The following is a 22,931-nucleotide window of genomic DNA, read 5'->3' as shown; positions in this document are numbered from 1 at the left end:
CTAATGTATCCAGCTAAGTACAAAAAAAGGTAGCATAATTGTCTTCTCGTGTAAACACGGAACAAACTGTATAAAATATTCAAAATTGCCAAAAGTAAGTTTTCGTTTCTCGCATATAAAATTTACCGACAAAAATTTCAATTTGTTTCACATTACTTCACGTTAATTTTTATCTATTAAGTATACCAAAAGTAACATTATAATATTATGCAATTTAATATCTACATACTTTTGCAATACTTATTTTGAATAGATTTAAAAAGAAGTTACAATGCAAATAAATCACTATAGCTATACGTACGCATATATTTATACATGCGTATTAAATTAAGGAAATTGAATTGCCTAAATGTAATGTTTAAACATTTAAAAACAGTTGCCTCAACTTTTTCATACAATTTATCGACATAAAATTTATCGATAAAACTATCAATTAGTTTCGCGTCACTATTACATTGTAATTAACGAGTTGTTTGTAAATTCTATCACTTTAAATTACACGCAAACTGTAAAAAAATAGATTTATTCAGTATCCATTTCAAATCGATTTTAAAAAGTACGAAATAATCGAATTAACGAAATAATCGAAAAGGGAATAACGATTTCATTTTCAGAGTTCCGTAATCCGTACCCGAAGGGTGCCTATGGGACCCTATTACTTTTTAGGGTTCCGTACCTCAAAAGGAAAAACGGAAAAGGAAAAACGGAAACCCTTATAGGATCACTTTGTTGTCTGTCTGTCTGTCTGTCCGTCTGTCTGTCAAGAAACCTACAGGGTACTTCCCGTTGACCTAGAATCATGAAATTTGGCAGGTAGGTAGATCTTATAGCTGACATTTGGGGAAAAATCTGAAAACCGTGAATTTAGGGTTAGATCACAAAAAAAATTAAATTGTGGTCATGAACTAATAATTAGTATTTTCAACTTTCGAAGTGAGTGACTATATCAAGTGGGGTATCATATGAAAGGTCTTCATCTGTACATTCTAAAACAGATTTTTATTTATTTTTATGCATCATAGTTTTTGAATTATCGTGCAAAATGTCGAAAAAATACGACTGTAGTACGGAACCCTCATTGCGCGAGCCAGACTTGCACTTGGTCGGTTTTTAAGTAGGTACTAGGACTAGGTAGGTTACAGTACGCGGCCAAAAGTGATGAACGTCGATCTTTAGAAGGAGACAGTTGATTTGTAGAGCACTGTCTCGGTCGTTGAGACCGACAAAGCGTTATATGGGTATGAGTGACAGAGACAACGCTCTACAAAGATGATATTATTATCATTCTAAAGGCCGATGTTCATCACTTTCGGCCGCGTCCCGCGTAAACATTTTTATTGTCTGTTTGTTTAGGGTATAGGTTTCTTGACAGACATGACAGACAGAGACCGAAGTGATCCTATAAGGGTTCCTTTTTTCCTTTTGAGGTACGGAACCATGAAAAGCCTAAATCCACGCGGATGAACTTGTTTGTATACTCTGGTAATCCATACTTCCATACTAATATTATAAATGCGAAAGCGTGTCTGTCTGTCTGCTAGCTTTTCACGGCTCAACTTTCGACCGATTCTGATGAAATTTGGTACAGAGATGGCTTGCATCCCGGGGAATGACATAGGCTACTTTTTATCCCGGAAAATTGAAGAGTTCCCACAGTATATTTAAAAACCTAAATCCACGCGGCATCATCTAGTAATATTAAAGTTGTTGGACACTTAGATTTAGATGTAGATAAGTATATCTATATTTATAGGAGTCAATGACCAATGACCTAATCCATCGACTATTCAGTACTCGCTCGCATAATCGATTGTATTAATTAATTTCATCTACCGTTATTCGTGTAATCGCCTCGCAGAGATAGGCGCAGTTCCGTGATTTATTCTAGTCACGGGAAAACTTCGAAAAATCGGTAATATAAAGTATTTGAAAAGAACAACCGCCCAGTTTCTTGCTGGTTCTTCTCGGTAGGAAAGGCATTCCGAACCAGTGGTAGATGCATCCGACTATTCGAAAGTACTTGTAAAAGTTTATTTGAATAAAAAAGATTTTTATTTTATTTATTTATTTATTATAATAGCTCAGTGGTTAAGACTGGTTTCCGGGGTTCAATCCCGGGCACGCACCTCACCACTTTACAGTACGGCCAAAAGAAATGTACCTGTAGAAGGAGATAGCAGATTTGTAGAGCACTGTCTCGGTCGTAGAGACCGACAAAACGTCATAATGTGAGTGACAGAGACAACGTTCTACAAAGCCGAAATGTCATTCTAAAGGCCGATGTACATTACTTTCAGCCGAGTACTGTAACCAGTTTTTTTGATAAACGAGAAATAAAACCTCACAATGGTACTGATTCTGAGCACAACTAAATTTTAGAGAATTCGCATCCTGTTCTTACTAATATAATAAGAAGGAAAGGGAAAAGGACAGACACAGTTTGACAGATTTAGAGCCGTCAAACACCGTGACTTGAGCTGCCAGTCGCGAGCGTATTGTTTAAATTTGTAGTGTGCACTAAAATTTACAGTCTTTAAATGTAAAATTCATGTTCCATCCTGGTTTAGCAATATTAAAAAGAAAAGGATGCAGATACTCCAAATTTAGTTTAGAGAAAGACAACAGAATCGGCGCCACTGTCAAATTAATAGGTAGGTGTAGTACGCGACAGGTCGAGATGGCGCGCTAACCCGGTGCGGTCAAGCGCGGGGGCCGTGCGGGTGTGCGGGGTGTCCCCCTGCCTCATACCCCGATTGCCATCGCAACCTGTTGCGTACAGCTAGGTACTTGATCTTGTTGTTTTTGTGAGCACGCATCTTCCGTGATGAGATGAATGATAGGTCATCGACCGGGAGCTGGTCTGTCAACAATTTATTACGACTTTTTGTTTTCAACCGTGGGAGTTCTCTTGTTGGTAAGGTATATCCATACTAATATTATAAATGCTAAAGTGTGTCTGACTGTCTGTCTGCTAGCTTTTCACGGCTCAACCGTTTAACCGATTTTGATGAAATTTGGTAGAGAGATAGCTTGCATCCCGGGGAAGGACATAGGCTACTTTTTATCCCGGAAAAACAAAAAGTTCCCACGGGATTTTTGAAAACGAAAACCACGCGGACGAAGTCGCGGGCATCCTCTAGTTCCAAATATATAAAAGGAAAAGGTGACTTACTGACTGACTGACTGATCTATCCACGCACAGCTCAAACTACTGGACGGATCGGGCTGAAATTTGGCATGCTGATAGCTATTATGACGTTGGCAAGATCCGCTAAGCAAGGATTTTTGAAAATTTAACCCCTAAGGGGGTAGCATAGATAAAAGGTTCCCTTATCTGTGGTAGGTAGGTGTATCCTTACTATCAATACCGTTATTATAAATGCGAAAGTGTATTTGTTTGTTGGTTTGTCCTTCAATCACGTCGCAACAGCGCAACGGATTGACGTGATTTTTAGGGTTCCGTACCTCAAAAGGAAAAACAGAACCCTTATAGGGTCACTTTGTTCTCTGTCTGGAACCCTCAGTGCGCGAGCCTGACTCGCACTTGGCCGGTTTTTTTGCATGGGTATAAGTAGATAAAGACCTGGAGAGTGACGTAGACTACTTTTTATGCTGGAAAACCAAAGAGTTCCCACGGGATTTCTAAAAACCTAATTCCACTAAATATTAAATTTCCTTTTTTCCTATTTATTTTTATTTTATTTCCACACAAACAGAAAAAACACTTACAATATTGGTTTCTTCGTGCTCGTAAGCGCTTGGCGGCTTGTCTGAGCACTGCACATTCCTCTGTAGTCTTATACGGTATTATTTAGGTACGGAACCCTAAAAAGTTAAATAAAGGCGAATTTGACAGATGTTTTTAAGTAAAAAGGGTGTAATGAGCATAGTAGGTGTTGTTAATAAAACGGACCATGCTCGTGCGACGCCATTTTGAGATTTTGCGTTGACAGCTGACCGGAAACAGGCGGTCAGCTGAGTTTATATTTATTGCATTTTTCTGTGTCTAAAACTAAGGTCTTGCAAAGCTGCAAGATTAAAAAAAACTTAAAAGGGGAGAAAACAATTTATTTTATTTTTATTTTATTTATTAGGAACACACACAATACATTAATTTAACACAAACTACGACACTTATAGACAAACACAGGCTGATAAATGTATCTATAAAATGTGTACACAGCATTTGCAAAATATCTAGACAAATAAAAAGAACTTAACTAACTACTTAACTAAACAATTAATAATTAAGTTACTTAGGAGATGAACCCACCGTAAAATGATAAGAGCTTTTTTTTGAATGCAGTAGCTGAGTCATGAAATAATATGTCGATGCCAGGTATCTTTTTTGATATTTCGTTAAATTTTGCACATATACGCATAATTGGGGCTTGATTTCCTAGATGAGATTTGGTGAAAGGTATATGGAAGATTTTTGGGGATATAAAACTGCGGGAGTGTCTATGTGGAACAGATAAGGATATTCGATTGAGAAGGTTACTACATTTAACTTTATTTCGTAAAATTTTATGTAGAAAGCACAAGTCAAAAGATGTCATGTTAAACTCAGCCAGTCGCTGAGGCTGTCTGTGTGAGATGCCACTGACGTTAAAAGCTAAGTGTCGAGTAAAGGCGCATTGTATACTTTCAATGCGTTGAGAATGCACAATGTAAGTAGGATTCCAGATAGTACTGGCAAATTCAAGACCACTTCTCACTAGGGCGTTGTATAAAGTAATTTTTGTCTTGATTGAGAATCCCTTAGTGTTGCGTCTTAAAAACCCCAAGAGCTGGCAATTTAAACAAGCCGTAAATAAAAAGATTGGTTTTAAAACAACCAATATCGAAAAACAATAATTTGAGTAGGTTGACTAAATGCCTACAGTGCGACAAGGCTATCTTGGCGCGTGGCGAAAATCAGAACTAACGTTTTTGTTCTTGTTTGAATTTGTTCTCCAACAGCGCCCCCCTGTCAATGTCATTCAAGTGCCAAGAGAGCCTTGTCGCACTGTACCTGGAATTAAAACAAATCTTTTATTGCATTAGTGATGTGACTGAAAAAATAATAATTGATTATCGAATATCGATGTTTTTGTTGCTTAACAGCTTTGATATGCCAGAATGCTGAAATGCAGAAGAATGGGAAACGTACCTACGCAAAGCAAATCAGACAGATAATAAAGACACGAGAAGACGACGAATGAGAAAGACAAAGACCTGCACCCTGAAAAAACAGCTGCCTTCTTGGGTATTTTACTACTTTTGAATTTGATAAATATTATTACTTTATTATAAACTAGGATGAGAATAATAACGTACCTACGCTAAAAACATATAAAAATTCAACAAAGATTTACAAAGTTACAGGCATTTTAATTTTGGAGTGGGAGCTCGGGTCTTCTATCCCTTTCGCGCAAAACGAAAATTTGTATGAAACCGCGTGAAGCTACTATGGCATTTGTCAAAATGACGTCAAAATTCTATATTGCTATCTCTGTCTAATCACAAATATTTGAATGCTTATAACTTTTTTATTATTTGATCAATTTAATTAGTTTTTTCAGTTTACGTCATTATTTTTATTTTAGTTTATAATAAAGTAATAAAAAAATTGGAGTCAAATACCCAATTCCGGGAAGCTGTGAGCGGAGATGATGAAGAGTGGAGGAGGTTTTTTGGTCCGTAGGCCACTGCGCAACATCTGCATTGGAGTCGGGTATGCCTTAAGGGTTTCCATCCATGAGGGTTTCCTCCCTGTACTCTGTGACTTTGAGGTAGTAGTAGGTACTTGCAAATTCTTTGGTTATACCCACGTTTTGCCTAATCTTGTTGTTTGTTGCAGAAGTCGAGAGATGTCGCTAGCGGACGTGCGTTCGGCGCGCAGCTCCCCCACGCCCGACGCGTGTCCCGAATGTGACACTGGTACTTCAGTTACATCGGACTTACATAAAGTTAGTATCACCATGTAATGCTTATGTCCCGCCCACAGGCACCACCTATAGACGCCTAATAGCCGAACACCCCCGCTCGCCAACCTTAGGCGATTGCCACCTAGGTTGGCGAGCGGGGGTAGCATAAAAGTCAGCCCACGCCCGTTCGGTACCCTCATTCCGCACATTGTTTTAATTACGTGACTTTTAAGTCCACTAATCACAACAAAGCATTCTCCCCTGTCCCCCGACAACATTTTACCTATATATGCGGTACTCTAGGATTTGAATTCTCTGTGGTCCTGCCCCACTCAGTAATCGTTGGGAGCTTCGAAATTGTAGACGAGTGGGTATTTATGCCTAAGACACACAATCCAGTCGAGTAGGTCCAATTTCGAGAGCGAAGTCAACCGCCGATTCCAAGTCGGTTGGGCAGCGTTCAGGAAGTTTCGAGATGTCTTTTTGTCCAAAATTTGCCAGTGATGACATATTATGGATCCGAGACATGGTTGCTAGATTTAGGTATCAAGGAACGGTTTCATGCCGTTCACTCCAACTCTAAGCTCCTCAAACCTGCAGCCATGAGCCAAACCAGTACTCCTACACCATAGAGATTCAGGAACTGTTTCTGGTGAAATAATATTGTAAATGCCCAGCATAAGACTTTGTTATTGAATTCCAACTCTCCAATCCTGATGCTGCAAGGTACTGAACACCTAGTCGTGTGGATTTAGAAAGTTTTACTGGGGAATTGATATTTTTAGGTACGCATGGGCTAAATAATATTTCTGTTATTTTCAGTATCAAGTAGCATGCACATGCAAGCCGGCATCAGCGCAATATGCATGCGCCGAGGAGCCCGGACCTCCCCCACCAGCCAAAACCGACACCCCCCCTGCGCTACCACCACGACCTCCCACCAGCGTGCTTGCTACCACCAATAGAAGGAACAATGGTAAGGGCCATCATCATCATTTCAGCCTGCGGACGTCACTACCGAACGTAGGTCTTTCCCAAAGAATGCCAACACACCAGCTGCTCGATTGCGATAGAATGACAGCTACAATGTAACGATCGCAATCACCTCTGATTTGGTTGACGCTGAACTGAAAAACATTGACTTTAGAAGGAGATAGCAGATTTGTAGAGTATTGTCTCTGTATTGAGACCAATACGTCATATAGGTATGACAGAGACAACGCTCTACAAAACCGAAATTTCATTCTAAACGCCGATGTACATTATACGTTTTTGTTTTTAGGGTTCCGTACCTCAAAAGGAAAAACGGAATCCTTATAGGATCACTTTGTTGTCTGTCTGTCTGTCTGTCGGTCTGTCAAAAAACCTACAGGGTACTTCCCGTTGACCTAGAATCATGAAAATTAGCAGGTAGCTGACATTAGGGGAAATATCTGAAAACTGTGAGTTCGTGGTTACATCACACAAAAAAAATTAAATTGTGGTCATAAACTAATAATTAGTATTTTCAATTTTCGAAGTAAGATAACCATATCAAATGGGGTATCATATAAAAGGTCTTCACCTGTGCATTCTAAAACAGATTTTTATTTATTTTTATGCATCATGGTTTTTGAATTATCGTGCAAAATGTCGAAAAAATACGACTAGTACGGAACCCTCATTGCGCGAGCCTGACTCGCACTTAGCCAGTTTTTTAAGCTAAATGAACCAAAAGACCAAATCTCAGCGAAGCGCAAAATCTGGGATCGATAGAATACAAAAATAAATTGCACTTATCTCCCATGTCCCCTAAGCTTATTTTTACTGATCCCTCATCATTCATTGCAACAGTGAAAAATGTTGTCTATTGCTTTGATTATAAGGTTTACATCACCATCTCAAGATATACTGAAGTCAATCAGTCAATAGGATTTAAAATTGTCTCCCATGCATTAGTATCAGACGTGAGTGATTTGTTTTTTAATCAGTAGGTATTTTGGACTTAGGCCGAGATCTTCAAAGTGTAGGTACCTATTTAGATTTTGCTTTTTAGGGGTCCGTACCTCAAAAGGAAAAACGGAACTCTTATAGGATCCCTTTGTTGTCTGTCTGTCTGTCTGTTGGTCTGTCAAGAAACCTACAGGGTACTTCCTGTTGACCTAGAATCGTGAAATTAGGCAGGTAGGTAGCTTTTGTGGCAGACATTCGGGGAAAAATATGAAAACCGTGAATTTATGGTTACATCACACAAAAAAAAATTTAATTGTGGTCATGAACTAATAATTAGTATTTTCAATTTTCGAAGTAAGATTTAACTATATCAAGTGCGGTATCATATGAAAGGTCTTCACCTGTGCATTCTAAAACAATTTTTTTCTTATTTTTATGTATCATAGTTTTTGAATTATCCTGCGAAATGTCGAAAAAATACAACTGTAGTACGGAGCCCTCGTTGCGCGAGCCTGACTCGCACTTGGCTGGTTTTTTTTAATTCACTATACGCACACGCTTGAGAGAAAGTGATAATGTGGCGTAAGCGACTCGCACTTGGCCGGTTTTTCTTAAGAAAAACGTATTTTGTAGTTCTCAAATACCCTACATAAAATCCAAGATTTAAAAACTCGTTTTCTATTTTTATCTTTTATGAGATCTTTACGCCATGTGGTATCGAATAACATAGACGGACGGACAGTTGGCACTTTTGTGCTTACGTGAATGAGATCATTAAATAATTTATGACTTCCGGTAATAATACGAACTAGCTGGTCAATAGAACGACTAGGTATAACGACACCGCAAAAAATATGATTGATGAAGATCAGACTAGTTTTGGAGACAATATATTATAATCACTTGATATACAGGGTGTATTGCTATTTTCTACTATTTTTTAGGGTTCCGTACCTCAAAAGGAAAAACGGAACCCTTATAGGATCACTTTGTTGTCTGTCTGTCAAGAAACCTACAGGGTACTTCCCGTTGACCTAGAATCATGAAATTTGACAGGTAGGTAGATCTTATAGCTGACATTTGGGGAAAAATCTAAAAACCGTGAATTTAGGGTTAGATCACACAAAAAAAATTAAATTGTGGTCATAAACTAATAATTAGTATTTTCTAATTTCGAAGTGAGTGACTATATCAAGTGGGGTATCATATGAAAGGTCTTCACCTGTACATTCTAAAACAGATTTTTATTTATTTTTATGCATCATAGTTTTTGAATTATCGTGCAAAATGTCGAAAAAATACGACTGTAGTACGGAACCCTCATTGCGCGAGCCTGACTCGCACTTGGCCGGTTTTTTTTAATTTACTCCATCCATTACCGCTAAAAAAGTAACTATATCAATTTATTATAATAAAAAATAAATTTCAACAAGTGCCTTGCCAATGGGTGCCTTTATTTCTTAACACTAAGCTATAATTCCTTTAAGAATTCCTTAATCTAATATTTTCTACATTTAAAAGTTTAAATTTTCGCCGAACTGACTGTTGCCTTTTGGCATTACACCCTGTATAAAACGAGTCTTATAAAAATACTCCCAGGACATTGGCGTATCAAGAATTAAATCTTACGGATGCAAAAAATCTCAATTTTTCGACAGTAGCATTGCTCGTCCTACCTGTTTATTTGTGCGGCTTGAATGAATTCAGCACCTACCTGCTTTTATTATTGAATGTATTTAGTTCAAGAAAAGAATAGAATAGAAAGAATGCCACGGTACCTTATTTTTTTTTTTAAATTCTTCTTTGATACTTTTTTATGTTGAACTATTCACAAGTTTATGCTTGCCGCAAATACAGGTATAATATTATTATTGTCATGTTATTAATGTATTACAAATTGCAAACATATGTGAAATACTAACTAAAAGATACTAATCTAAAGTTGAACATCTTAAAAATTTACTTAAACAATGAAACTAAAACCAAAACCTTAAAAAATAAAATATTATAACTAATATATATTATTAAAAGGAGTCCCTTTAGGCAAGGTTCCGAAGATACTGGCAGCGTTCCCTCTTTGAATTGCTAGGCTAATTATTTGTCCGAGGTATCTGCCAGCTCTTCGGTCTCCTGTGATGTCGACTAACCTTTTTGCTATTTCCTTAAAAAGTCTTATAGCGCTAGGACCCCACGGACCAAGGGTCTCGACACCGAATGGGATACACTTGTACCTCATTGCAAACATTAGGTACAAGCTTTAACTACAATTGAACAAACGCTACAAATATTTCTTCATTAAAATAGTAAAAAAAAACCGGCCAAGTGCGAGTCAGGCTCGCGCAATGAGGGTTCCGTACTACAGTCGTATTGTTTCGACATTTTTCAGGATAATTCAAAAACTATGATACATAAAAATAAATAAAAATCTGTTTTAGAATGCACAGGTGAAGACCTTTCATATGATACCCCACTTGATATAGTTATTTACTTAGAAAATTGAAAATACTAGTTATTAGTTCATGACTAATCTTTTTTGTCTGATGTAACCCTAAATTCACGGTTTTCAGATTTTTACAAAGTGATCCTACAAGGGTTCCGTTTTTCCGTTTGAGGTACGGAACCCTAAAAACAACTAAGTATTCTAAAACACCCATCTAGAAATTCAAACCTTTTATGTCAGCAAACATTGATATAGAATTTCATATCGCTGTCAGCAAATCACAATTGCGCTTTTTCATTAAGCGCTTAGGTACCACGGACCACTTAGGTACACAATATCACAATCATACGACGTTATAACCATACGTAGAATAGTTAATACACAAAATCCATAAACATAAATTCCTCTAAAAGACCCTTTCTACCTGTACACCATAAAGAACCTACGGATTCTGCGCAAATCTGTGCGTTTCCTTTGTAATTCATAACCTAGTTCGCCATCGGAATTGCATCAAATATGTAGCCAAATAATACGTCTTTGTCATAAAAATACAAGCTTTTTCACAAAAATAGCTATAAAATGTCGTGTTTTATTCAGTTATTCGTGGTTGTTGTAAAATAAAAGTGTATTTAATTACATAAATCTCGTTTTGAGAGGGAAATTGCTATGTGTTAAGTTAAAGGTGTTTTAATATTTAAAAAAAGAAACGTTCCTTTATTAAGTTTTAAACATTAAAAAAAAGATAATATTTAATTATGTCAAGTTGGGAAACGTAAACATTGTTGTTTTAAGAGGGTCATTGTTCTCGCTGTTTGGTTGTAAATATCGATTTTATAGAAATGGCGCGCATTTCGAATGTTTTTGTAACTCTTCGAACGTAATTTAAAAAAAAATCAAGTGCATTCAAACAAGTAATTGTGAAGTTAATTATTTAAATTTAAATGATGCTTTAAAACGTAATATTATTAGAAAAATTAAGTCGTTATTTTTAAAATAACTACTTCGAAAATAAAAAATCGGTTAAAGATATCGATATGCAATCCAGTGATGTGATGCAAGTCCTACAGTACCAAGTATCGACACCGCAATCGACTATCGCAGCGGACGTGGGACAACACTATGTACCGCCACCACCGTATTTTGGTAATGTTCCGAATTTGAATTTTGAACTTTTTTTTGTATTTAAAAACGCGTTTTAATTAAATGAATTAGGTACTTACGTATGTAAAGAACCTAATAATGTTTTTTTTATAATAGTCTATTAAAAAAAGTTATGGAACGTATACAAAATTGCGTAGGTAGCTAGATATAATGTTTCGCTTGATTACTTTAGTTTTCCGTTACGAATTAGGATAATAGGCAAAGATATATAAAAAGCTGTGATAGCCCAGTGGTTAGAACGTCCGCATTCTAATCGGAGGGCGGGGGTTCGGTCCCGGGCACGCACCTCTAACTTTTCGGAGTCATATGCGTTTTAATTAATTAATATGCCAATGGTGCGCGAATTCCCTTAGCCGGTTGTAGATCCCCGATGCTGCTTCCCCCCGTCTGAGAAGAGACCCGTGCTCTGTACTGAGCCGGCAATGGGTTGATCATGATGAAGTTTTATACAGCGTATTTTTGCATATAGAAAGTTATTTAGGCACCTACCTAATTTAATTAATTTAGTGGGTGACCTTCTAGATGAGTTGTGCGAATAGTCCTAATTAAAATTAAACAAACGTCAAATTAATTAATTCCGCGAAAGTGTGGGAACACTTTCGGGTATTTTCGACAGCAATTGTTGTTTTCCTCTGTTATTTCGTTAGTTACTTTACATCTCGTTAAGGTAGATCATTTCTATCGTCAAAACACTACCACTATTAGCTAGCATCTACCTTTCTCTCACCTTTCATCCCGGAAATCAAAGAGTTCCCACAGGTTTTTAAAAAAACGGGCGGTTAATAATAATAATAATAAATACACTTTATTTGCACAACCACAAGAAGGATTACATTAAAGAATAAAAAACACAGACAGAAGGAAGATACAAAAGGCGGCCTTATCGCTAATTAGCGATCTCTACCAGGCAACCTTAAAGATTGGAAAGTATAAGGAAAATTAGATTGCAGGTGGTGTGTAATATACTAATAAACATACATTCAAATAACTGATACATACTAATACATAAACCACTAATACATGTATTAAATAAGGTTAAGAGCATCGTCTATCAATCAATTAGTTGCGTCCAATGCTGGACCTTTCCACCTTCCACCTTCGACACCACACGGTCCTCCGCCTTCCTCATCCATCACTTGCCGCTATCTTCCCAGTTTCCGTCTAGCGGGTTGGAGGTCATCCCACTTTACGCTTGTTGGTAAGCGGTCTCCACTCCAGAACATGCCTGCCCCCTTCGGACATCATCTAGTATAGCATAAAATTAAATAAAGCAATTCTTTCTCAGCTTCTGTCGGCTGCAGCGGCAACGAGACATCATGCCGTCGCCGCAAATACGCGTGGTGGTGCTGCGGCTGCGGGGCCCTCTCCGCCGCCCTGGGGGGCCTTCTCGCTGCACAGCACATCCTGCTGCGTGCGTACACCGCCTCGCCGCACCATCTGGAGACCGTGCCAGCTGCCGTGCCGGCTGCTATGGTGAGTGCCACGAGGGGACACGCTCTCAGTAAATTTTTGACAACCCAGCACCCACCAACTTCGCGGTTATGTGGGCTGAAACGTGGGAGGGCATCCGTTCGGTACTTGCAATTTACGTGTTCCCGGCGCACCTTCTTGACTCCCTACAAGTTCTTTTCTATATACTTTCTTGACCCTGTATGTCTTCCTCCCCTTTCTGGGGCAGAAGTCACATGTTACAGGAGATTCCCGTTGCCGATCGTGGCGTCTCCTGTTACTCGCTTCCTCTTCTGTTATTCCAAACTGTCTTCGCTCCCGCTCTCGCTCCCCTCTTCCGCACTCGTCACGCCCTCTTCCTTCTCACTTTGGAACAATCTGTCACACTCCCGAATAGTATCTAATCTCATGTCGTCGCCGCAATTCGCGTGGTGGTGCTGCTGCTGCGGAGCGCTATCCGCCGCACTGGGGGGACTGCTCGCTGCACAGCACATCCTGCTGCGTGCGTACACTGCCTCGCCGCACCATCTGGAGACAGTCCCTGCTGCCGTGCCGGCTGCTATGGTGAGTGACGCGAGGGAACACGCTCTCAGTAAATTTTTGACAACCCAGCCCTTTCCATTGCCTTCGCAGCTACATGAGCAGAAACGCGGAAGGGCACCCGTTTGGAACTTGCTCTTGGCGTATTCTTGGGGTGCCTTCTTGACTCCCTACAAGTTCTTTTCTTTCTGCTTCCTTGTCCATGTATGTCTTTCTCCGCTTTCTGGTGCAGACGTCACAGTTACTCTCCTGTAACCTCTTCCCGTCGCCGATCGTGGTGTCTCCTGTTAGCCACTTCCTCTCCTGTCATTCCAAGCTGTCTTCACTTCCGCTCTCGCTCCCCTCCTCCGCGCTCGTCACGTCCTCTTCTTTTTCACTTTGGAACTGTCTGGGACAGTCCCAAATAGTATCTAATCTTATGTCGTCACTACAAATACGCGTGGTAGTGACTGGCTCGCACTTGGCCGGATTTTTAGGGTTCCGTACCTCAAAAGGAAAAACGGAACTGTCTGTCAAGAAACCTACAGGGTACTCCCGTTGACCTAGAATCATGAAATTCGGCAGGTAGGTAGATCGTATTGCTGACATTTGGGCAAAAATCTGAAAACCGTGAATTTAGGGTTAGATCACACAAAAAAAATTAAATTGTGGTCATGAACTAATAATTACTATTTTCAACTTTAGAAGTGAGATAACTATATCAAGTGGGGTATCATATGAAAGGTCTTCACCTGTACATTCTAAAACAGATTTTTATTTATTTTTATGCATCATAGTTTTTGAATTATCGTGCAAAATGTCGAAAAAATACGACTGTAGTACGGAACTCTCATTGCGCGAGCCTGACTCGTACTTGACCGGTTTTTTATTACTATTTAGACTTTATTTTTGTTACAGTTGGTCCTCACGGGTGTGTGCATCATGAGTCTCGCGCGTCGCCGCAACAGATACAGCTATATGGTAAGAAAAGTATGTCCCACAACATAATTATTATATTACCATTGCAGCTTATGATCGCGACTTCATCCGCGTGGACTACACAAACTTCAAACCTTTAGGGGTTGAATTTTCAAAAATCCTTTCTTAGCGGATGCCTACGTCTTTAGCTGTCTGCATGCCAAATTTCAGCCTGATCCGTCCAGTAGTTTTTTTTTTTGTTAAAAAGAATATTAGCTATGTTTAATGACTAATATTCCCCTTTCCTCTCCAACTAAGCGACAGGCTTGTGCTAGGAGTAGGTACGACAATAGTGCAACGGGCGGGGTTTGAACCGTCGACCTTTCGGTTTTCAGTCCACTCCTATACCGGTTGAGCTATTGAGGCTATGCTATTGAGTTTGAGCTGCTAGACCAGCCAGTCAGTTAGGCATGTACCTACCCTCTTCCCAGTGGCATGCACAGGATTTCAAGCCAGGGTATGCATTTAGGTATGAACTTATTTTCCGGCAGGTTTTAATGAAAAATAAGCATTGGATTTTTTTCAACGAGGGTAAGCAGTGCGTTTATGCCTCTATGAGCTGCACGCCACTGCCTCTTCCTATCTTATCTTGCATGTGTTAGGCCGGTAAGGTATGATATGAATCCGATGTGCGTCCGTCCATTCATCTGTCAGCGGGCTTTATCTCGTGAACCTTACTAGGTTGAGAGTTGAAATTTTCACATAATGTATATTTCTATTGCCGCTATACTTAACAACAAATTGTAGAAAAAAAATCATAATGCCTACAATGAAAATTAAATAATATATTTCTGGTAGGTACGATGGTACGGAACCCTTCGACTCGCACTTAACCGATTTTAATACATTCAAATTGGGAGGTCGGGGGTTCGAGCCCGGGCACGCACCTCAAACTTTTCGGAGTTATATTATAACGTTAGTTTTAGTTAACGCAAATACCGAAACACGTGTCGAATATTTTTACATAAAGAAATTATATACAAAATTTCAAAAATATTTAATGAAAATTAACGAAGTTATGAGCCTGTTGTGTTGAGTCGTTGTCATCGCAAAATCATGGTCACCCCAAGCGAGACGCTGCATGTGAGCGAACGGGACGGCTGGCGTCGATCGCACGGCTCGAATCAGCTGGTGCATGCGGTCATTCAACTAGGTGTTCAAACTTGCAGGATTTTAAAGTATTTTTTGGTCAAAATATAACCCGTTGCAAAAATGATTGCAATCGATTCTATTACTGATTCTGAACAAACTACTTTCAGGTTTTGCGTATACTAAAACGAACGTTGTATATTGAGCTTTACATTAATATCTAAGACAGTATAACTTTTATTTGGTTTTTCCTTTAACTTTTTTAGTATTTGTGTTATTTCGTTAGGTTAAGAATTTTCTTGTTTTGATTGTATGTATTTAGATTAAAATGGGGCTGACATGTATATAAATATAAAAGCCCCTAAATAAAGAAAAAAAAACATAAATATCTTAGTCAGTCTTGGTCAGTTGTTTTTATTTTATTTTTATTTTTTCCAGATAAAAGTAGTTGGAGCCTGCTGCCTCGTATGTGCTCTAACGTGTGTCCTAGTAACTATCACAACCACTGTGATACACATGAATAAGTGAGTACAAATCTATAAGTACTTATAAATAAAATTGAAGTGTTTAGTCGGGCTAATCTACACTAATATTATAAAGAGGAAAACTTTGTTTGTTTGTTTGTTTGTACTGAATAGGCTCAAAAACTACTGGATCGATTTTAAAAATTCTTTCACCATTCGAAAGCTACATTATCCACGAGTAACATAGGCTATATTTTATTTTGGAAAAAAATAGGGTTCCGTAAGATATTTGGGTTTTTCGGACACAAGGTGTAAAAAATCAACCAGAAAAGTTACTTATTTTGCGTACGCTGCCTAAACTATAAAAGATAGAACCATAAAATGTTCTAATTAATTGTAGATCTTATAAATATCTACAAAAAAGTCCGCGACACACTATACCCATCTATGTCGAGTGAGGCACAGCAACCATTTTTTTATTTAAAAATCTTGAATTTTTTTGGACTACATTTAAACGCGTTTATTTTACTCATGCTATTAATCCTTATCAAAATAAATGATCCAAATATTATCTCCATAAACTGTTCTTAGTGATGAAACAAATTTCATCACTAAGAACAGTTTATGGAGATAATATTTGGTCTTTGAATGATTAAAATTGGACGTTTGGTTTTGAAGTTATGGCGAAATTAAAATATTACGATTTCTGCTGCACGGCCCGTTGTTATTATATAAAGAGGTAATGTCGTTAAGTTTGTTTGTAGGGGGTAATCTTTAGAACTACTGAACCGATTTTAAAAATTCTTTCACCAGTAGAAAGCTACATTATTCCTGAGTGACATAGGCTATACGGGATCTTTAAAAACCTAAATCTACGCGGGCGAAGCCGCGGGGATCAGCTAGTATAATATAATTATGTAGGTGTGCTTAGTCTTTGTCTTACTATTATTAGACTTTGAAATATGTATGGTGCTAAATAACTAAGTATAGTAATTGTTGGTTAGTGATTTTTTTATGTTTCCGTGTATTTTATTAGTTATGTTTAGTTATCATTAGTTTATGATTCCGTGGCGTCACCCGGTTTAGGGTACCAGCTGAAAATCAGCGCTGTATGTTCTTGTGCAACAAGGCATACAGCATAATGCTGAGCTGGGACCCTTTTTTCGGGTTGTGCCACACAATATGACAGTTTGTTCCGGCGCTTCTTTTGCTTGTTCTCAGGTGGAAGAAGCGCCGGAATAAACAGCTCTTAGCTTTAAGTTGTAATGTGTGGCACAATTGCATAAATAAACGTCTTTTCTTTCTTTCTTTCTTTCTTTCTAACGTTCGACTAAACACGTGAGTAAATCCGGGTGTGAGATATGTATAATTAACTAGCTGATGCCCGCGACTTCGTTGCGTGGATTTACGTTTTTCAAAATCCCGCGGGAACTCTTCTATTTTCCGGGATAAAAAGTAGCCTATGTGTTAATCCAGGGTATAATCTATCTTCATTCCAAATTTTAGCCAAATCCGTCCCGTAGTTTGTGCGTGAAGGAGTAACAAACATACACACACATATACAAACTTTCGCCTTTATAATATTAAGTCGGGATTACTTATTAATTTATTGATATTTACTTTATGTTCTGCGATCACTATTTCTAGATAGTATAGAATATAGAGTATAGACCGTAGACGGAGTCAAAAATCTAGACAAAGGAACGTTTGCTTTCTCATTCACACTAAAAAGAGAGCACAGATAAAGTTACTAATGTGTTAAACAGAGACGCAGCTAACCTATTTTTTGTCCCTTATCGTGTAACTGATTTTTTTCAAGGAATACAACTTTAGTTGCAAAACAAACTTTGAGAATTCGTGGCATCATTGTATTTCTTATTAGTTATTTACTTGTTTTCACATTAAAAACGTTTAATACAAATGTTGTTGATCGGTTAATACAAATATACACTACTACTACTACTAACTAAACAATACAGTACCCGTAGTACAAGATTTTACGTCTCACCAAACCAAACCAAATTCGAGAGTCGAAATACTTCCGCGTTACAGTAAACTGGATCTTAAATGCCTTGTTTTAAAGCTCAAGTTTGTCTACACTTCTACAGCCAGCGCTCCAAGCGGAAACATTGCGAAATTAAAATCAGTGGCATTGAATATTTGACTTCAATTCAAGGCTGTTTAGGTCCATTTTTCTGTAACGCGGAAGAATTTCGACTCTCGAATTTGGTTTGGTTTGGTGAGACGTAAAATCTTGTACTACGGGTACAGACTACTAAACAATAGTAATTGTCGTGTAATTCATCGTTACGTCGGACTATCGCTATCTCAGTCTCGGTTACACAGTACTTTAGTCTAGATTTTTTATTCAATCTACGGTATAGACTATAGAGGTATCTATTCCTTTGATCCTCTATTTCAGATTGCAAACGTTAAAATTCTGTGACTACACGAAGCTGACTCGGACCTGCACCTGTTACTCCATGCCCACCGACTCGCAGCACAGCGGCTCTGATGACGAAGGTAAGTTATTGTTAAATATGAGAGTGAGGGGATAGAGTGCTAACCTTTTAGTTTCAGCTCGAAGTCTATGTCAACAGTGCCAGCCACTTACCACCCGGCATACAGTACCTGGCAGGAAATATTATACATCACCTTTAGAAAGAGATAGCGGTTTCTTAGAGCGTTGTCTCTGTCGTTTAAACCGACAAAATGTCACTTAAGTATGACAGAGACAACGCTCTACAAAGCAGAAATCTCATTCTAAAGGTCGATATACAATATTTTATGCAGGCTACTGTAGTCGTATCGCCAAGCGATGTAGCGTTTCGGTACGATGCTGTGTAGAAACCGAATAGGGGTACGGGTTTTTAACAGACCGCTTCCATCTTAGACTGTATCATCACTTACCACCAGGTGGGATCGCAGTCAAGAGCTAAGTTGTATCGAATAAAAGGTTAAGTATTTGTAGTAGTGGCGCTGAGAAACTAACCTTTCAGGTGCAGGTTTAAAAGTGAGAAATCCCGAGTAGGTAAATTCCCTGCAGGGTTAATTTGGGAATTCATTATTTTTAAATTGTCCCTTCATTAGGATCAGTGGCGAATTTGTCCTAAGGCCCAGTAGGCCCGCGCCTAGGGCGGCCAGATATTAGGGGCGGCCAAACGTGACAAAGTTCATTTCACTCTACTTTTCTCATTTAAAAGGTGCTTTAATATGAAATTTTGTTGTGGCTGAGCTCATTTCCCTATCACTTTTTTTTGTATGGAAACAATAAACTTGGCTGCGGCCATGATTAATGGGTGTAGAGAAGGGGGCGGCTGGTACTTACTGAATTATCTGGGGCCTAGGGCGGCCAAGACTGCAAATCCGCCACTGATTAGGATAATAATTTACCCCCGACTATTCGACTATCACTACTTAAAAAAAACTAGTGATCATAATATAAAAGTCTAATATCAATATTGAACTTATACCTAACCTAAATTCTAAAGTTTACCAATTAAATACAAAATAACTACCTATTTTCATTTAATGCACCTCTGGCAACAGTATCTCAACCCAATCTCTAATGATGTTCAACCCCTTCTTATTGAGCGAGTGACCCAGTCTCTCCATGACATGGAACTGCCCCTTCACTCCGTGTGACTGCAGCTCCGTGAACGTGGTCTGGCCCCAGGTCAGGTCTACCAGGTCATCTATGTCTCCATGTATTTGGAGGAGAGGCACTGAAAGAATTTTAAATTATTGTTGGATTACAATAGTTATTATAGGCCTCATAAGAAAGCTGACACTCAGCGGGCGATGGAGAAAGCTATGTTTTGAGTTTCTCTACATGATCAAATCAGAATGAAGGATGAGGAGATCCGTAGCAGAACTAGAGTAACCGACATAGCTCAACGGGTTGCGAAGCTGAAGTGGCAATGGGCAGGGCACATAGTTCGTACAACCGATAGACGTTGGGGTCCCAAGGTGCTGGAATGGCGACCTCGCACCGGAAGACCCCCCACTAGGTGGACGGACGACATCAGACGAGTCGCAGTGAGCTGCTGGATTCAGGCGGCGCAAGACTGTGGCGTGTGGAAGTCCTTACAAGAGACCTATGTCCAGCACAGGACGTCTATTGGTTGATGATGATGATGATGATGACAATAGTTATGTATGCTGTGGCATGGTGAAAATTGCAGTCGATGCGCCAATTTGTATATCCGAGCCGAAGACGAGCGACTTCGGCGGTAATCACTTTACATCAGGTGACCCACCTGCTCGTTTTGCTCGACATTTTTATATAAAAAAACGTTAGATTTTTTTTCTTACCATTGGCATTGTTAGTAGATTTCTTAAGTTGTTGATAAACAATGGAGTTGTCATTGAGGAATGAGCTAAATGCAAATACCCCTGCCACATTAGGTTCCCACCTGAAGGCTGTGTGGAGCGCCAGAGCACCGCCCATTGAAAAACCACCTTAAATGAATTAAAACAAAATTCAGTCAGGTGCAAGTAGGGTTGCCAGGTCGCCAAATCTAATAGCCGGACAGACCAGCCAGTTTGGCCGGACATTTGGGTACAACGGCCGGACACCCTACATTATTGAGGATTTTGTGTCTTATAATAGGTACGACAAAAAAAAATGTATGTAAAAATAAAGCTTTTTTTATTATTGTCATAAATCTTGTTGTCAGGCGGCACTGCCGCCTACGGGAGTGACCGACCGTCGACTCGCCTGCGCTCGGCCACACTCGTTTGCGAAATGTAAAAAGCCTAACAAAAGCCGGACAAGCCGGACACCATTTATTTTGGCGGGACACGCAATCAAAAAGCCTACTTATGTCCGGCTTTATCCGGACGCCTGGCAACCCTAGGTGCAAGGTCAGGTGCGAGTCAGACTTGCTTTACGAAGGGTTCCTTACCATCGTACAAGATAATACCTAACACTTTTATATAAAACATAGAAGTTAATGACGGACAGCGCCATTTATATGTGATTTAATAAACAAATTATTTTTTTGTGGACACATTTAATATTTTTAGGGTTCCCTACCTCAAAAGGAAAAACAGAACCCTTATAGGATCACTTTGTTGTCTGTCTGTCAAGAAACCTATAGGGTACTTTCCGTTGACTTAGAATCATTAAATTTGGCAGGTAAGTAGGATAGCTGACATTTGGGGAAAAATCTAAAAACCGTGAATTTAGGATTAGCTCACACAAAAAAAATTAAATTGTGGTCATGAACTAATAATTAGTATTTTCAACTTTCAAAGTGAGTGACTATATCAAGTGGGGTATCATATGAAAGGTCTTCACTTGTACATTCTAAAACAGATTTTTATTTATTTTTATGCATCATAGTTTTTAAATTATCGTGCAAAATGTCGAAAAAATACGTAAATAAACATACTGTGGTACGGAACCCTCATTGCGCGAGCCTGACTCGCACTTGGCCGGTTTTTTAATGATGTAACTACAAATTCAGTTTTCGGATTTTTTCTTTACTTGTGCTATAAGGAATGCTGCTTCATGTTCGTAAAACCGATAGACGTTGGAGTCCCAAGGTGCTGGAATGGCGACCTCGCACCGGAAGACGCAATGATGGAAGACCCCCCACTAGGTGGACAGACGACATCAGATTCAGGTGGCGCAAGACCGTGGTGTGTGGAAGTACCTACTAGAGACCTATGTCCAGCAGTGGACGTCTATCGGTTGATGATGATGATGATAGATAGAATATAACATACCTACAATAATTCGATTGTTAGCTATACCAGCATCATTTTCCCTCTTAATTAAGTTCTTAACATCCTGCTCAATCTTTTCAAGTGAGTCCAATGCTTCGGCAGTATTGGGATTGATGTCTACACGGTCGAACCACACATTACTCATTAGGCCTCCCGCTGGAGTGTAGGGCTGCAACGGTGCGGTTGGGTACAAGACCTTTATGTGCGGGAATGTGAAATTCTTTGTTAGTAAATGTACCCATTCCTTCATATGATCACCAGTTGCTCCTGAAATTCATATCTATATTTTATAATCTAAATATATAAAAAGAAAAGGTGACTGACTGACTGACAGATCTATCAACGCACAGCTCGAACTACTGGACGGATCGGGCTGAAATTTGGCATGCAGATAGCTATTATGACATAGGCATCCGGTAAGAAAGGATTTTTGAAAATTCAACCCCGAATGGGGTGAAATAGGGGTTTGAAATTTGTATAGTCCATGCGGAGGAAGTCGCGAGCATAAGCTAGTAATGTTAATAACAAACAATGTCATGAGTGATATTAGCAGGAGGCGCAAAACATGCCTGCTAACATTTAGATACTAGGTTAAAAGTTAATTTTGAGGTTATAAAAGGTTATTAAGGTTGTTTGAGGTTTATACGTTTGACCAATTTTTTAAACACTACTCTGTTACAATTTACCTGATCCATGAAAGAATATCACAGTAGCCGTGTGTTTCGTGCCGGTGTTTTTCGTGAAATGCAGTGCACCTAACCTAGACATATTGTTCATTTACAAAGAAAATACACAAATCGTAATTTCGTACACAGGCAGAGTAAGAGATTCAAAATTAATATTATTACGACCTCTGACAGTAGATTTATTAATTCTTCTAAGCGTAAAATAAGACTATAGTATCCTTAAAACTTGGTTTTTTTGTTTGTTTACGAAAATCGAAAATTATAAAGTGACATTGACGTAACATTGACAACTCGAATGAGATCGAGTTTGACATTTAAAACACTGCGTTCAGAATTCGGTTACTTCTTGCCTTGTGTTTTACAATTGACATGGGTAACTTTAGATTCGTGTCTTTGGACATAAATTATTATTATTATTCATCATAGGTATTGGATTTCTCTGATTGGATCGTGTGCGCAACCATATGTGCACACTCTAATCCCTCACTCTAATAGTCCGATGGGATTGGATGGGATGGGAGTAATATTTCGACAGGACCCAAGAGATAAGGCGCATCACCTATGCCTTTAC

General features: G+C 38.8%; 2 protein-coding genes across 9 annotated transcripts in view; one reads left to right on the top strand and one right to left on the bottom strand.

The window, feature by feature from the left end:
- Nucleotides 1–22,931, top strand: part of LOC117994837 (uncharacterized) — a 56,074-nt gene that overhangs the window by 8,742 nt on the left and 24,401 nt on the right. For 2 of the 8 annotated variants that reach the window (XM_069507861.1, XM_069507858.1), the window contains exons 2-7: nucleotides 5,843–5,951; nucleotides 6,732–6,885; nucleotides 12,728–12,915; nucleotides 14,329–14,400; nucleotides 15,916–16,001; nucleotides 18,364–18,464. In XM_069507861.1, coding sequence (XP_069363962.1) covers nucleotides 5,853–5,951; nucleotides 6,732–6,885; nucleotides 12,728–12,915; nucleotides 14,329–14,400; nucleotides 15,916–16,001; nucleotides 18,364–18,464 — 700 coding nt within the window. In that variant the 5' untranslated portion in view covers nucleotides 5,843–5,852. Of the gene's footprint in view, nucleotides 1–5,842; nucleotides 5,952–6,731; nucleotides 6,886–10,752; nucleotides 11,425–12,727; nucleotides 12,916–13,350; nucleotides 13,456–14,328; nucleotides 14,401–15,915; nucleotides 16,002–18,363; nucleotides 18,465–22,931 lie in introns of those variants that run through there. The other 6 variants (XM_069507859.1, XM_069507860.1, XM_069507863.1 and 3 more) reach the window with 6 other exon arrangements.
- Nucleotides 19,376–22,619, bottom strand: LOC117994840 (lysophospholipase-like protein 1). Its single transcript, XM_034982816.2, has 4 exons — nucleotides 22,361–22,619; nucleotides 21,675–21,941; nucleotides 20,256–20,402; nucleotides 19,376–19,666 (listed from the first exon to the last, which is right to left on the bottom strand). Exons 1-4 carry the CDS (start codon nucleotides 22,449–22,451, stop codon nucleotides 19,470–19,472), a joined length of 702 nt encoding a protein of 233 aa, XP_034838707.1. The 5' UTR covers nucleotides 22,452–22,619; the 3' UTR covers nucleotides 19,376–19,469.

The sequence above is a fragment of the Maniola hyperantus genome, chromosome 27 (genome assembly GCF_902806685.2).
Source record: "Maniola hyperantus chromosome 27, iAphHyp1.2, whole genome shotgun sequence".
Taxonomy (NCBI): domain Eukaryota; kingdom Metazoa; phylum Arthropoda; class Insecta; order Lepidoptera; family Nymphalidae; genus Maniola; species Maniola hyperantus.
The sequence above is the reverse complement of the archived record's forward strand: the minus strand, read 5'-3'. Positions and strand labels throughout refer to the sequence as shown.

Bases quoted from the DNA above. Each gene is read 5' to 3' on its own strand.
- LOC117994840 (XM_034982816.2), bottom strand. From the start codon at position 22,451: ATGAACAATATGTCTAGGTTAGGTGCACTGCATTTCACGAAAAACACC. The intron at 21,942-22,360 runs GTAAATTGTAAC...TATGAATTTCAG, and splicing joins GATATTCTTTCATGGATCAG to GAGCAACTGGTGATCATATG. The intron at 20,403-21,674 runs GTATGTTATATT...AATTCATTTAAG, and splicing joins TAACAATCGAATTATTGTAG to GTGGTTTTTCAATGGGCGGT.